The following is a 15992-nucleotide window of genomic DNA, read 5'->3' as shown; positions in this document are numbered from 1 at the left end:
CGTCCACCGGGGGTGTCGGCTTGATGGGTGCGTGTTATCCCTTCCGCCTACTAGAGGGCGAGAGCTGGATGAGGTGTCAAAGTTTACCCTTGACTGCAAAATGCCTAGCTTCCTCTTTTTTGTTTTGCCGGGCGGTCCGGACGTTGTTTTCCCTAGTCCCCTGCGTGTAGAGGTTTGTACTCTAGGGGAGATCCCTACCCAGTTGCTTCTCCGTTTCGGCAAAGCGCTTGGCCGCCGTCATGATGGCATCCCATGTGGATGGCATGCCGTCTTTACCCGTCAACGTGTGGATAAGCTCTGGGTATTCGGCGCCCTGGATGAAAGCGGCGGCGAACAAGATCTTCGCTTATGGTGCCCAGACTCAGCTTTTTCGAGTTAAAGCGAGTGATGAAGTCTAATAAAGATTCATCCTCCTCTCTAAAGCAGTTGAGGATCGTCCACTGCTCTTCAGTATATTTCCTCTGTTGACTGAAGTGTTGGCTGAACTTGTGTTGGAAGTCCGCCCAATCGTAGATGTGGTGGACCGGTAGACGGTCAAACCACGCTCTAGCCGCTCCAACCAGCGTCATCTGGAACATATAACACCACGTGGGTTCCGTCTAGTTGCTGACGGTTGCCCCCGCTATGAATCTGTTCAAGTGATCGTCTGGGTCGGATATACCATCATAAGTGCCGATGTTGGGCATCTGCTTGGCACTCTTCGGGGCGATTGCTTCCGCAATGTCCCTTGCAAACTTGGACGTTCCCGCATTTGCAGCAGTTGGTCTAAAGGTTTTGGAGAAGTCACTTGGGTTTCCCCCCGCGTTCCTTTTTTTGAAGGTTTCTCCAAAATTCCTTCTCGGTTGGAAGTCCGTTTCGTTACGCTTCCCTTTCGCCCTATGACGAGGGTTTGCGTCACTGTCGGATTCCTCCCGATCATCGTCTGAGGACTCGCACTCATTGCTCATGTTGAGCTGCTGTCGAGTGCTTCCGAATTCGTCAGCCTGTTGGATGGAACGTAAGCGTTCGTCCAGCTCAGCTTGGAATTCCTTCTGACGTGCTTTCGCCCACGCTTTAACTTGATCAAGTGTTTGGCGGGGGAGCCTCGTCTGTTGTCTTTCCGCCTGGGTATCAATGAATCCCAGGGGATGATTGTTTACTGCACTTGCCCCGGCTTGGGTAACCGGGGTAGTGTTCGTAAAATTTGTGTACTCTCCGGTGTTCCCCCCAGTAGCTGGGGTTGTGGTTACCGGGGTTTCTTGGTCACTCGCTGGCCTTGGCACCGGAGTAACCTTAACCATCTTTCCAGAAGTTTTGAAAAAACTGAAAAAGAATTAGTTCTAGCTTTTATGCACGGATGGCGCCAATGAAGAAACACTAAGTGACCCCGGGCAGATTACGGATAATCTGGGGGTTAAGTAGATGTTTCCCACGAGGGTTAGGTCCGGCAAAGATGGTTATTCTTCTGATGACCTGCAAAACAGACACCGTGAGCTCGTCACTGAGAAGGGGGGGGGGGGGTACCTCCTTGTGACCACCCTCCGGCGTGAGAATCAGACTAGATTGCTCTGAATATAAGTGTATATTAAGAGAAATAGCTAGAGCAGATAAGATATAAGATAGTATATGATACCGTTCCAAGGTGTTGGAGTATTTATAGCCGAAGGTAGGTGTCCAAGCAGGTACAACCAGCTGTATAATATTCCTTTTCTACCAACTGTGGGCTACGCACGTGCCATGCTAGTGGTTGGTGGGTAGGCAGCGGCTGATAGCGACATGGCCGGCTGTGTACTATTCCTTTTCCACCAACTGCAGGCTATATACGTGCCACGACAGGGGTTGGTGAGTAGGCAGCGGCTGATAGTGACATTAAGTACTAGAGCGTGCTCCTCGTCGTACTGTTGTTAGTGAGCTGTCACTGCTTTGGTCAGATCTTTTGTCCATACCTTGGCAGGTATAGTACAAAAGATCCTCCAGTAGCGTACGGACTGGCTCATTTGGGCGGGAGTAGTCCCGGCTTTGGGCGGGAGTATTCCCGGCTTTGGGCGGGAGTATTCCCGGCTTGCTCATTCCTTCTTCAGGTGACATTACTGAATTATTTGAGAGTTAGTGCCTTGTGCGTGTAGCCTTCCATGATGGCTAGTATCCGCAGCTGCGGGAACAGGCGGGGTACGTCACTATTGGGAGGCTTTTCCTACGGGAACAGCTTGCGTACTGCGCGTAAGGTCGTCATCTCTCTGAGCGTGGTGGGTCATGCGGATCCAGTTAGTCTTTGCGCAGACGTCCCTCTTTAAGGTGAGTCTTGCGGGTCCAATTGCGCAGACGTCCCTCTTCGAGATGAGTCTTGCGGGTCCAACTGGGCTCTGCTGGGACCTACCTCTTCAATAATTTGTAACTCATTTTGCATTTCTTATAATAAATAAATTGACAGGCTTAATTCAAAACCACTTTGATTGGTTTCGATTGCTATTAGGTGTAACATTTAGTAGGTAAAAAAACAAAACTTTCTTTTTTCAATAGCAAAAATTAACAGAAAAGAAAATATAGTGGGAGTGTTAATGTAAATAAGTGTTAAAAGCAAAGTCAAAAGGCCGACTTCTGACTGACTCGGTTCACCACCCATCACCTTTATCTTTGTCGTGGGCCCCGAGTCGAACTCAGCTGACTCAGTCCCACCGAGTTGAACTCACACCAGATAATTCCTCTCAAGACCTACCCAGTCACAGAACCATCCATCAACCTCACCAGATGTCGCCACGTGTCCCCAATGCACCTGATCACCGCCCGATCACTAGATCACACGCGTCCCAACATAAACCGGCTACACCCGGTCACCTAAGCCTCTCCACCGGTTCTTCCGGTCACTCCGGTTCCCGCTAGATACATAAACTCAACTCCGATCGATTGTTTGTTTGTCGAGCTCCGTGCTGATTCATCATTATTGTTATTACTACTACCAGATATTATTATCATTATTGTTATTATTATTTGTAAGCAATGTTTATTACTATCTAATTCTGTAGCTTAATTATTAATTCAACTTAATTATTATTATCATTATTATTGTTTGTTTTTTTAACTATTTGATCAAAATGCTTAAACTGTGTGCATAAAGCAGATCTTTGTTTGTTTGTTTGTTTCCTTTTGAAAATTTGAATTTGGGTTTGATTCTGATGCGTATTCAACTATTAATTATAAGTAATTATTTTTCTACAGATTTGATCTGTTTTCATGTTTCTTCATTAATGTGATGAAGTTGTTCTTCATTTTTATACTTTGTGAGTTTTAGTTGTTAATTTACTGGTAATTAATTTGGTGTTTGTGCTATAATAATTTCATTTGTTAGCTGCTAAATTACAAAGTGGGTTTTGGTTTTCTCAACCAAATTAGGTTTTATGTGGTAATTAATTGCTGCTCTGAACTTTCGAAATCTTCTATGATTTCATGTTAAAGTATTCATCTTTTAATAAATGTTTTCATTGGTTGATCTGTTTGTTGTTGATTGTTCCTGAATGTTGTTGATGTAAAACTATAGTTTCTGGTGTAATTTGAATTTGAATTTGAGTTTTATCTGTTAATTTAGTGGTTTTCTTCGCAATTTATGCTCTTTTAGGAGGTAATTTTGTGGAAATTTGGTGTTTATGCTTCAATTTTTGCTGCTAAATTACAAATTAGGTTATCTGTGGTAACTTTTGCTCTGATCTTTGAATTGTTTCAATGATATTGTGTTTTAAGTATTGATCTATTTGTTGTTGATTGTTTCTGATTTCAGGTCTTGTATGAACAACTGCTGCTGATTATTTTTTCTCAGCTTCTGGTGTAATTTGTTTAGGGTTACAAATTTGCCTATATTGGGGGCATATTCTGTATTCAGTAGATCCGGTCAAAAATATTGGGATAACCGGAAGCACTGGCGCTGGATAATTACTTAGATTCAAGCCAGCAAGCGGCCCTATCGCGAATGGGCCCGTCGCGGGCTGGTGTGGGGTTGGTACATTCTTCACCGAGCTCGGGTATTTTCTTTCAAGGAGATACGAATATGCAATCTCAAGGGTTAGGTAATTCACATTTGGGCTCGTTTGGGAACTCTGCAAATCCGTTTAATGGAAACATGCGGTCAAACATGGTGCCTGTGTCTGGTGATATAACGAATAGTATTGGAGGAAGTTCGCTGGTTACGGATGCTAACTCAGGACTTACAGGTGGCGGTGGTGCTGGTCCGCGGTTGCAAAGAAGTGCGAGTGCGAATAACGAGTCTTATATGCGGTTACCTGCATCGCCTTTATCATTTTCTTCGAATAATATTAGCATTTCAGGGTCGTCTGTTATAGACGGGCCGGCAACAATGCAACCGGGCTCAAGTCAAGATCAAGTGGGCCTGGGTCAAGGAGCTGGTGCACGGGTTGGACAAGTTGGTCAAGTTTCACTACCGAATGGTTCACGAGTGCTTGGATCGTTCATTCAAGATGATGATAACGTATCACACATGCAAAAGAAACCTCGATTGGATATTAAGCAGGAAGATATTATGCAACAACAGGTCCTGCAACAGTTATTGCAAAGACAAGATTCTATGCAGTTGCAAAGCTCAAATCCACAGTTGCAAACATTGATTCAGCAGCAGAGAATAAGGCAACAGCAACAACAGTTGTTGCAGTCTTTACCACCGGTTCAACGCGCACATTTGCTTCAACAACAACAACAGCAGCAACAGCAGCAGCAGCAGTTGCAGTTGAGGCAACAGTTACAACAACAAAGCTTGCAACCTGCAAATGCAATGAAACGACCTTATGATGGTGGCGTATGCTCACGAAGATTGATGCAATATTTGTATCATCAAAGGCAACGACCCGCTGTGAGTTTGATTCTCAAGTGTTTTATTTCTTGTAAACGAATCGAATGAACGCGAACAGTTCTTGTTTGTGTTTGTTCGTTTAACTACCAAACAAATGAAGAGACACGAACAGTTAAATGAATGGGGTTTTCTTGTTTGTCAACGTTTGTTAAGAAAATGAATGTGCTAATGTTCGCCCCTTAACAGTATAAGTGAAGGGTTTGCGAACATAAACGAACGGACATAACTACGCTAAAAGTGATTAAATTTAATGGGTTTAACAATGCATTGGGCCTCAAAAGTTTAAATGAATATATTAACAAATGTAAATGACCGAACTTTAGCAAACGTAAACTAGGGAACTTAAGCGCATGCTCATGAACATAAATTAACGAATAAGACATGTGTTCATGTTCGTTCGTTTAACTAAATGAACAAAATTTTTTGTTTATGTTTGTTCGTTTATTAAACTAAATTTCAACCGAACAGTTCACAAACAGTTCATTAAACGTTCAGTTTAAGTCCAGGCCCATTCGTTTCTTAATTTAATAAATGCATGAATCTGTTTGAAGTTCGAACCATGTTATGTTTATATATTTACAGGATAACAGTATTTCCTACTGGAGAAAATTCGTTGCAGAGTATTATTCACCACGTGCAAAAAAAAGGTGGTGTTTGTCTTTATATGATAATGTAGGCCATCATTCATTGGGCGTTTTTCCACAGGCAGCTATGGTATGTTATCTATTTTCTAAAACAATGGCACGTGTCACTTTTTTGTTCGATTGCTTCGTGTATTGATAACATACTTTTTCCAGGATGCATGGCAGTGCGATATTTGTGGGTCAAAATCTGGAAGAGGCTTTGGTATGTAATTCTGGTTATGTTTCATCTTTATGTCACATTTGGGTACTATTTGTAATTTTGGTTAGGTTTTGATGGTATATGTATGTATGTATATGTTTTAACAGAGGCGACGTTTGAAGTATTACCAAGACTTAATGAAATCAAATTCGGAAGTGGTGTTATCGATGAGCTTTTGTTCTTGGATTTGCCTCGTGAATATAGATTTCCTTCTGGAATAATGGTATTGGAGTATGGACAAGCAGTTCAAGAAAGTATATACGAGCAGCTTCGTGTGGTTCGTGAGGGTCAACTCAAAGTTATTTTCACCCCCGATTTAAAGGTATTATACCCAAATGATATTTTTATTGAATATAAAAGAAACAACAATGTAATATAAATGTTTTTTTTAACTTAATTGAATCTATCTTTTTCAGATATTAACCTGGGAATTCTGTGCACGACGCCATGAAGAGCTGCTTCTACGTAGATTAGTTGCCCCTCAGGTACAAAAGCACCGTTCTTTACAAAGAACATGATACTTGAATAAATCCATTTTAAGTCTGGCAAAGTGATTGGGTCGGGCTAGTTAACAGGAACGAGATCTAGTCAAAATGGGCATACATCTTCTTGTAAACTTCACTAATTGATATTCATCCAACCCAAAGCTAGAATTGCATATGTCCCCTCCGTTATTGAAGTTTAAAATAGTGACAAAAATACCCTTTCAATATTAAAACCCCTTTCAAAATTAAAATTTGGCCTTTTGTTTTTCATTTTCATGATCATCACTCGTATTTCTTTTGATTGTTACTTCAAAAGATCGTGATAAAGAAGAGTAGATTATACATAGATGAAAAAAAATAATGAAAAAATGCAAAAAAAAAAAACAAAAAAAAAACAAAACACTTAATAAAAATGAAAAGAAAATAAAAAATAACTCGTTAGTGAAACTTAAAAAAAAACCCAACAAATGCCAAATTGTTATTTTTGTGAAAAAGACAAAAAAAGCTAGTTAAAATTGGGTAAAATATGAAAATTTGGGAAATTTTGAAGTTTAGTAAAAATAAGGGTAAAATGGTTATTCTATAACTTATATTTTCTATATGCAATTTTGGTTTTGGGTTGGATAAATATGTAATTAATGAAGTTTACAAAGGGATATTTCAATTGTTTTTAAAAATATAAATTTGGTTTCGGTTATAGACTCAAATGGGTTCTATTAATTAATTTTTGTTCGTTTATTTTGTTTGTTTTAAAGGTGAATCAGTTGTTACAAGTAGCACAAAAATGCCAATCTACAATAGCAGAAAGTGGCTCTGATGGGGTTTCTCAGCAAGATTTGCAGACAAATAGTAATATGTGAGTTTAAAGCTTATTTATTTATTTTGTATCAGAGTGTGCATAATGGATGAGAAGAGTAATGGACCAAGTTTTTATCCAAAACACATTTTGTGACTGGTTGTTTGGGTGTGTGACAGGGTTGTGACAGCTGGGCGACAGCTGGCTAGGAGCTTAGAGTTACAATCATTGAATGATTTGGGCTTTTCTAAAAGATATGTTAGATGCTTACAGGTACACTTTCTTCATTCTTGCTATTTTGTTTTCTTCCCTTTTTCGGGTCAAATCTTTATTTGCAGACTGAATTTATGCTAGATATCAGAAGTCGTCAATAGCATGAAAGACTTGATGGATTTCTGCCGAGACACTAAATCTGGCCCTATTGGTAATAATAATTTAACCAATTATTATTTTTATTATTAATATGGTAGTATAGAGCATTTGTATTCTGAACTATGTTGTTATCTTTTACAGAGGGATTGAAAGATTTCCCTCGACAAACAAACCCGGGCAAATCACAAATGGAACAAATATCTAGTATTCCTGGTCAGCCAGCAGACCGAAACGGGCTGAGTAAGTTAGTCTCACTGAATCCAGGTGTCAACAATAGTCAACAAATGGGTAACCGAGGAGCTCCACTAAGCGGTTCACCTCAAGCAGCACTCGCAATGTCAAACTACCAAAACATGCTTGTGAGGAAACCCTCAAACTCCCAACAAGAAGCTTCTTCTTCGTTCAATAGCCCGACCCAAAACGGATACCCGTTTCAGGGTTCTGCCGGTATGACGGCAATTGACGGCTTCCAACAAAGACCCATGTTCCAGGTACAACCGAACCACCAGCAGTCACCGTCTCACAGTGGTGGTCATATGCAACAACACATGATTCAGCTACTGCTTCAAGATATGAGTAATGGTGGGCCCAAGCCGTCGGTTTCCGGGCAGAGTGCCGTCAGCGGGAGTATGGGAAGGGACGGTTTGAGATATGGGATTTCAACAGGGACGTCACTGCGGCCGCCAGCTGTGCCAACCAGGAGTAATAGCTTTAAAGGTGCTTCACGGAGCGACTCGTCGGCTGTTGATAATCAGAAGGCGGTGACAGGTGAAATGGCGCCGCATTTGTGCGATGATATGGTTCAGGATATAGCAAGTGAGTTTACGGGGAATGGTTTTTTTGAAAATGATGAATTGGAGGAGGGAATGGGTTTTGATTGGAAGGCGTAAAGTATTAAAACTATGTACAGTTGTATTGAATTGTCTTTTATATACTCCACCTTCTTCATCTTTAAACATACCATTTGGTTAGCCTCCTATGTGTGTTAAGAGACTGACTACGTTTTAGGTGGGTGGTTCATGAGCTATTATTCTTTCCTGCTACTAATAGTAATATATACTTTTATGTTGTATGTTTAAACAGTACAAAATTGTGACTGGCTTCAATCCCGGTTGTGGGTTTACCAGTTTTCTTATACCTTCTTTGTCATGTTTCAGTTATGAACAAGTCTTAAAAGCACAAAATGTGTAAATCCAATGCCCGTATCTGTAATTGATAAGCTCTATAAATGCATATAAGGGTTGGAGTACAGGTACTAAAAACCCGGGTATTAAAAAAAGCGAACCTGGAACCGGACCCGATAAAAATACCCGGAACGGTTTTTTTAGTACCCGAACCTGTACCCAACCCTACTCGTAGGGTACGTACAGGGTATGCATTTAAGTATCAAAACACGTACCCGGACCCGATTTGTACCTGGTAATACCCGAAAACTCGAACTGGTTCCAAACCCGGACCGGATTTTACAAATACCCGGAACCGGGGTTTTTAAATACCCGATTTATACTCGATATTACTCGAAAATACCAGAAAAATAATCCTAAAAGGTGCAACCCCTTAAAAAATTCAAAATATATCCGAAAAAATACCAAAAGAAAAGCCAGAAAAACCCATAAATAGGGTTTTTTTCAACACCTGGTTTTAGAATACCCGGTTCTATACCTGACCCGAACCCGATACATAGGGTATAGTTTTTAGAAACAATACCCGGACCCAAACCCGACCCCGACCCGAGTATTGCCAATACGCGATTTTTCAATATCCGGTCATACCCGAACCCTGGTACTTGAAAAGCCCTATTTGTGCACCTCTAGTCTATAACTCTATATATTGCAATATAATTTAAAATAAGCCCTTGTTCTTCCCAAATCCCAACAACATATACAGTCCTTTAGGCCTAGTGTCCAGCTTCAAAGCCCACTAGCCCAGAAACTCCTAGCCCAATAACAATATTCTTATAATCCAACATACAAGCCCAAGTCCATATACAATAACCAAATTAATATTTAACGCACAATATAAGAACATACCAAAGTTAGTAAATTGAATTTATTTCAACAATAAAAATGAATAATTGTCAACATAATATTGGTTTTACGCCTACAAGCATACATGAGCCTTCGAACCCACACGCGTCCCAAAACAAGTCTTATGGCCCAATATCACTAGGACATATGAGTACAGAATCTAAGGACAATCCTCCTTTTTGATGGTTACAATCGATCTGGGTCATTGAGAAGTTGATCTTGGTAGGTTCATATGAGTGTTCAACGAGAAAGTCTCCCACATGATAACATATCCATTTGCCTTGCTCGTCAACAAAGTATTTTGACATCGCACTTTGACCATTTGATATTGAAAATTTGAATCGGACTGGACTCATGGTCCAACCATGGACATCGTGATTGCTGGATGGACTATGTCGAGACTGTCTTCCCAACGCTTTTCCAAGATGCAGACGGAAAAAATAGACTATAGTGCCCTACTGGGAAATCGAAATCAACATCTCCTTCAACTTCCAGCCACCATACTCTTTGAAGATATGCAATCGTGTGAAATCTACAATATGAAACTAAGTTGTAAATCTTAACTTCATAAAGATGGTTATGGCCTGAAATATAAGAAAAATATGAACAAATTATTTGGATTGTTCTTTAACCAATAAATGTGTAGGTAAGATAGCCTACATATATGTAGGTAAATTGTACAAAACTAAAATTATATGAAAAATTAGTTAGTTTTTTATTTTCATAATCTACATATGGTATGTAAACAATATAAAGTTTAAAATATATGAAGTGCTGATAAAAAAAACTAATCGTTTTAGGTTTTCTATTTTCTCTGTATTTTTTTTCTTTGTTATTTCGTATGTAGAATACGACGCTATCAGAGACGTAACATGTGTAGTTTAGGAGAAAATATATGCATTGGTATAATTAAACATCATATATATATATATATATATATATATATATATATATATATATATATATATATATATATATATATATATAGGGTAGAGTTAATGTAAAAAACAATATTTTTGTGAGAAAAAAGAATAAGAATAGCTCTAGACCTTTGGATCTATGATCTAGTGGTTGAAATTGGTAGTTTCTAAATAATTGTATTGTTTCATATTTACATTGTATAGTGTCATATTTAGGTGGTTTATTTTATTTTAAAGCTCTTCTCACACTTCTCACAAAACACTTGTTTTTTATTTGAACTCTTTTCTATATATATATATATATATATATATATATATATATATATATATATATATAGGGGTGGGTTATAATAAAAAGAAATAGTTTCCTAGGAAGACTAACAATAAATCATAGCTATTGGATCATATCAATCAATGGTTGAGATTTAAAACTACCAAAAACCGTCATAATTTCATAGAATTACTCTTTCACCATTATAACCGACATAGTTTCCTAGAATTATTTTTTCACCATAGGTATTAATACCAAATGTCAAAATTCTATTGGTTCTTACCATTCCTAGGAAAAAACTTCTTTTTATTTGAACCCTTATATATATATATATATATATATATATATATATATATAGGGGAGGGTTATCCTAAAAATAAATAGTTTTCTAGGAAGACTAGAAATAAATCATAGCCATTGGATCATGTTAATCAATGGTTGAGATTTAAAATTATCAATAACCGACATAGTTTCCTAGAATTATTCTTTCACCATCATTTGTAATGCCAAATGTTAAAAATTTGTTGGTTCTTACAATTCCTAGGAAACTCCTTATTCTTATTTGAACCCTTTTCACACACACACACACACACATATATATATATATAGGGAAAGTATAGAAAGTAAAACTTGGTTGAGTTAAGAAAACCCCGCAAACTCAGGTATGTGGTTCTTAGACATGCCACGTGTTCATTTTTGTTATTCAAATTCAATAATTGTAAAGGGTAAATTTGTATTTTCATATCAAGTTGTTCTCTCTCCTAAAACCTTACATGGACCCATTTTATGCTTTATTCATTTCTTTCAACCAGATCTCTTCATCAATCATAATTTTTTATCTCTCTCTCTCTCTCCTTATTTTGAGGATCATCAATTAACCTCATATACACCTCATATACATATGAGCATCTTCATCGGATCTGTTTGGTTTTGTTCTGGCCAAATTTTTAAATCTACATCTTCACCGACGAAGATCTGGAGAATGTATGATGACGATCAGATCTAACATTGGGAGCCTTGATCTGCTAATTTGGAGAAATGTATGGTGACTGCTAGCTGCAGGTTCTATCGAATCCCGTTTTTCGGCGAAGCAAGCAAGAAGTGTAAACCCATTTTCCTGCGAAGTAAGTTGACCCTTTTTCCGGCAAAGCAAGCAGAGTTGATGTCAAAAAGAAAGTAGTCACCTTTTTTTCGACCAAGTGTTTGAAGGTTTCTTCTGGTCAAGTATTTGAAGTTTTGTTTCGGTCAAGTGTTTGAAGCCTTTTTGTTTTGGGAAAGTGTCTTTTTTATATTTGTTTACATAAGGGAAACGAAAAAGATAAAATGTACTTGGGGTTCTAATTTCGATATTCAAATGTATTTTGATTTGTTCCATGCTTCAATTTAATTTTGGTAGTTTAATTTTGATATTCAAATAAAAATAGTTTTTGTTTTTAATTTGTTTAGTAACATGTGATGGAATTTTCATGTTAAAGTACGTTATACATAGACTTTGATGAAGGAATGTTGGTGTTTAAGTTCTGATAAATTGTTATGACTTTCTGATTTTACCAAATATTAAAAATTATTCATTTAAATATTAATATTCCGATACAAAAAAACATATGTTTTTGCATATTAAAACATACGTTTATAGACAAGCGTAACATATGTTTTTGCATATTGAAACATACGTTTTTTGCATGTTAAAAACATACGTTATAGACAAAAGTAACATATGTTTTGCATATTAAAACATACGTTTATAGACAAGCGTAACATATGTTTTAAAAATGTACGTATATGTTTTAAAAAAACTGGATAATAATATTTCCAGTTTAAACTATGAACACCACCTCACTTCACTGTCTTGTTTTCCAGTAAAAAATAAGATGAAGATTTATTACAAAATTCAAAATTTCTTTAAGAATTGCAACAAAAACAAAAAAAGTTTGAATCTTTTTAAGGACCAACAATAAATAGAATAATGAATCTATTTTTCTAATCTAAAATAACAAATTTCAAAAAATATAAAATAAGATTCAATCCAAACAAAATTTTCAAGAATATATTAAAAAATAAAAATACTAAAATGACCAGATCTGAACTCCTGAACTCTTTCAACATAGTACAAAAAAAAAAACTTAAAACGACGATATTTTTAGCAGCTTTCATCCATAAATTCTTGTTTAGATCTGAAACTTTTGTAGAGGAAAATCACTGGATTAAGTGGTAAACGATCGGTCGCCGCTACGTGGTGGTGGCCAAAGATGAAGACCAACAATGTTATAAAGAGTTTCTAGTACATCACGATCTTTCACGGATTCATAAAAAGTTTCTGATACACCAATATCTTAACCGCCGCCATCACCTTGCGCCGGAAACAGGTGTCGAGGGTTCACGAAAGATGCTTTTTTGGGTTGCTGGACCATGTTGGTTGTTGATAATTTGAAGAACAAGAAGAAAGTGGTTTGGTTTGAAGAACAAGAAGATGGTTGGAAGAAGTGGAGAGAGGAATGTGGTTGGAAAATTTAATGTTTGTAAGATCTAGATCCAAACATCAACATTCAAAAAATGGTGATGTTGGAAGGTGTTGGGTGATGTAGACATAAAGTAAGGATATATGAATTTACAAACTTACCCTTCATGTACTTTTCATTAAAATAATAGAAACTAAATTTAGCTTTTATTTGAATTAATCTCAGCCCTTTATTTGATTAGATCAATAGCTAAGGTAGAGTTTATATGGTTTTCTCAACTGGAGTGAGTTTTTATTTTAATCTTTTCCTATATTTATATATATATGTTATATTAGCATATGGATAATTACGCAACATACACACAATAATTACAAAATGTATTTCAATGGTAATCGACTATTTTTTTAAGTTATTTTTCTAAAAAATATGACATTTTAATATGTTAAAAAGTAAGAAATTTTTCATTATATAACATGCATGTTTTTTTAAATAATAATGAAATACAATATTTTGTTATCGATAAATATGAGCCACACGTTTTGCATATTTTGTTATCAACAAAACGAACCACATATTTTGGTACTCGTGAGTAATGTGGAGCCAATTTTATTTTTAGGTAAGCTTTCAATGTTAGTTTTGTTGCTTGTATCATACAACCTTTCGAGTAGTGATGAGTAGTGGCTGATTCAGAAAATTTAGTCAGTGGGTGTAAAAAAAGTTCAACCTAGAACTCGTCAATTCAAACTAAAAACAAGTCAAACCAAAATGGGTCGTGTCAAACCGAAACAGGTTGAGTAAAAAATTTACATTAAACAAACTACGTATAGAAATGTAAACAATAAATTTCATTAATGATAAACAAAATACATATTACAATTGACCTCTACGTGATTTCATCTGTTGAAAACGGTCAATTAAAACTTCATTCGTAACACTTAAAAATGCTTATTTTTCAACACTACAAATTACACAAGCATTCAAAAATCTTCACCAATTCGATTACGTAAATTTGTCTTTATAATCTTCATTGCCGAAAAACATCTCTCAATCGTTACGGTTGCAATAGGAAAAACTAATGTTAGCTTTAATAATCGATAAATCAAATGAAAAGAGATATGTTTCCTTGTTTCCACCAAAACTCTAGCAAAACCCGTAATACCTTTCAGATTAGCAAATCTTTCATCTTTTCGCACACTATCAATGTACAAACCAAGTTGAGATGAAAGAACAATTTTGTCCCAATTATCAAAATCATATGGATAAAACTTACACAATCTCATTAATTTTGATGCATCAAACTTGGAAAATGAATCATACAGATCGAAAGCCAACATGTTTTGAAGTAATTCGTGTTAATCTCATTAAAGCAATCACTAAATTCTTGAATTTTCATATCGACAACACTGTTGAAACAATCAGAAATTATAATAATGTTGATTAGTGATTGTGTACCTTTGTCTTTTGGGTCTATAACTAGTGTCATCGATAACATGTGAAGCCGCCATCACCATAATCTGTTTGCCTCCTACTAATTTCAAAATTTCAATTAAAGTGGTTGAGCAATTAATTAATATGGGTTTAATTGTTATTGTTAATAACTAATTAAAATTGGGCTTAAAAATTTTGGCTTAAAATTTAAAAAGTTAAGTTCGAGGCATTAAAAAAATGATGGATGGGTCACCAAATTTTTTTTCGATGGGTCACTTGGGTCTTTGGACCTAATATATTACAAGTTTATAAAGAAAACTATGGACTTGAGTAGGTGCAAACGCTCCCTCTAGCCAAACACTAGATCCGCCCCTGGTGACAAGACTTGGAATTTTATATGTAGGAAGGACATACACATAAGAAGGTAATTTGTTTGATTTCAGGTGTTATGTATGTTTGATCGAAACACATCACACATGACACATAAAATCAGTAGAAGATATGACACTGTGGTTTGATCCTATTGTCTTTAAGATATCATAGGATGGGAGAGAGGGGTTTCAGTCAGTAAGGAGATATAATAGGATGGTTCGAAAGCAAAGGCATGCATAGTATATAATGCACGGATCAAGCGACACAAACATTAATTTTTGTATACATATTTTTAACGCGAACCTTTTTGAGATTTTTATATCCCATTAAAACCTAAGATGTGACTGTTGGGTTTTCTACTTTTGCCATTTTCTGACTTGGTCATTTTGTGGTGTTCAGTTGTGTTTTCTGATTCTTAACTTGAGAGTTAATTTTTTTTTGGAATGGAAACTTCTTTTGCGTTTCAAACTTGAAGAGCCCCGTTCCTTTATTTTGGTCAAACTATGTTGTCTTAACTGGGCTTCAGAGTTTGGCTTGGACGTTCTCCCGGAAAACCATACCATCGGCTGTCACTTGACAGTCGTTGTGTCACCACAAGTGCAGAACTCTTTGGCGTAACACACAATGAGACGAAAACTCAGGTGGGTTTGGGATTTGAGTTGACAACCTTGCAATGCTTAGCTCAAATCATTCATTGCTATAATCCACAAAAATGACGCATGTGATAGTTGAGAATTTGGATCTCCACCGGATAACCCAAGCTCCCAACCACGAGGCCACAATTGGGTTGGGGGGATTAACTTGAGAGTTAAATGCTTAGATTTTCATAATTTCATGTTTGATTGCTAATGGCTTTACTAAATTAAGTTTTGATTGAAATTTGGATGTTTAAAGTATTTTCATGGTATCATATTTTCATTAACTTTTTATCGTGTATTATATGGCATTGTATTTTAATTTTCACGGCGTTGTATATTTATTTTTGTAAGCTGACCTGAACCTAAAATTCAGACCCCATTTAAAAAAAATCCAAGAGTCTGTCAGTGTTCGCAGCTACATAGTTTAGCTGATGTAGAGCGTTGGTGACCAAGCTAATAATAATCACATATACCATGCCAAAAGAAAAACCTGGATTGAAGAGTGTTTATGTGAGTCCAATATTATAACACCCCGTAACCGCAGCGG

At 36.7% G+C, this 15992-nt stretch overlaps 1 protein-coding gene and 1 pseudogene across 1 annotated transcript; one reads left to right on the top strand and one right to left on the bottom strand.

Moving 5' to 3' along the window:
* The first annotated feature begins 3635 nt into the window (after nt 1-3635).
* On the top strand, nt 3636-8304 carry LOC143575099 (putative transcriptional regulator SLK2). Its single transcript, XM_077059549.1, has 9 exons — nt 3636-4834; nt 5417-5548; nt 5632-5680; nt 5785-5999; nt 6094-6162; nt 6918-7018; nt 7138-7231; nt 7313-7382; nt 7472-8304. Exons 1-9 carry the CDS (start codon nt 3941-3943, stop codon nt 8218-8220), a joined length of 2373 nt encoding a protein of 790 aa, XP_076915664.1. The 5' UTR covers nt 3636-3940; the 3' UTR covers nt 8221-8304.
* A 1072-nt stretch (nt 8305-9376) lies between these two features.
* LOC143575095 (F-box protein PP2-A13-like) overlaps nt 9377-15992 on the bottom strand; it is a 43620-nt pseudogene continuing 37004 nt past the window's right edge.

The sequence above is a fragment of the Bidens hawaiensis genome, unplaced genomic scaffold (genome assembly GCF_021521415.1).
Source record: "Bidens hawaiensis isolate Kalapana, Puna unplaced genomic scaffold, B.hawaiensis_p1.1 tig00027297_1, whole genome shotgun sequence".
Taxonomy (NCBI): Eukaryota; Viridiplantae; Streptophyta; class Magnoliopsida; order Asterales; family Asteraceae; genus Bidens; species Bidens hawaiensis.
The sequence above is the reverse complement of the archived record's forward strand: the minus strand, read 5'-3'. Positions and strand labels throughout refer to the sequence as shown.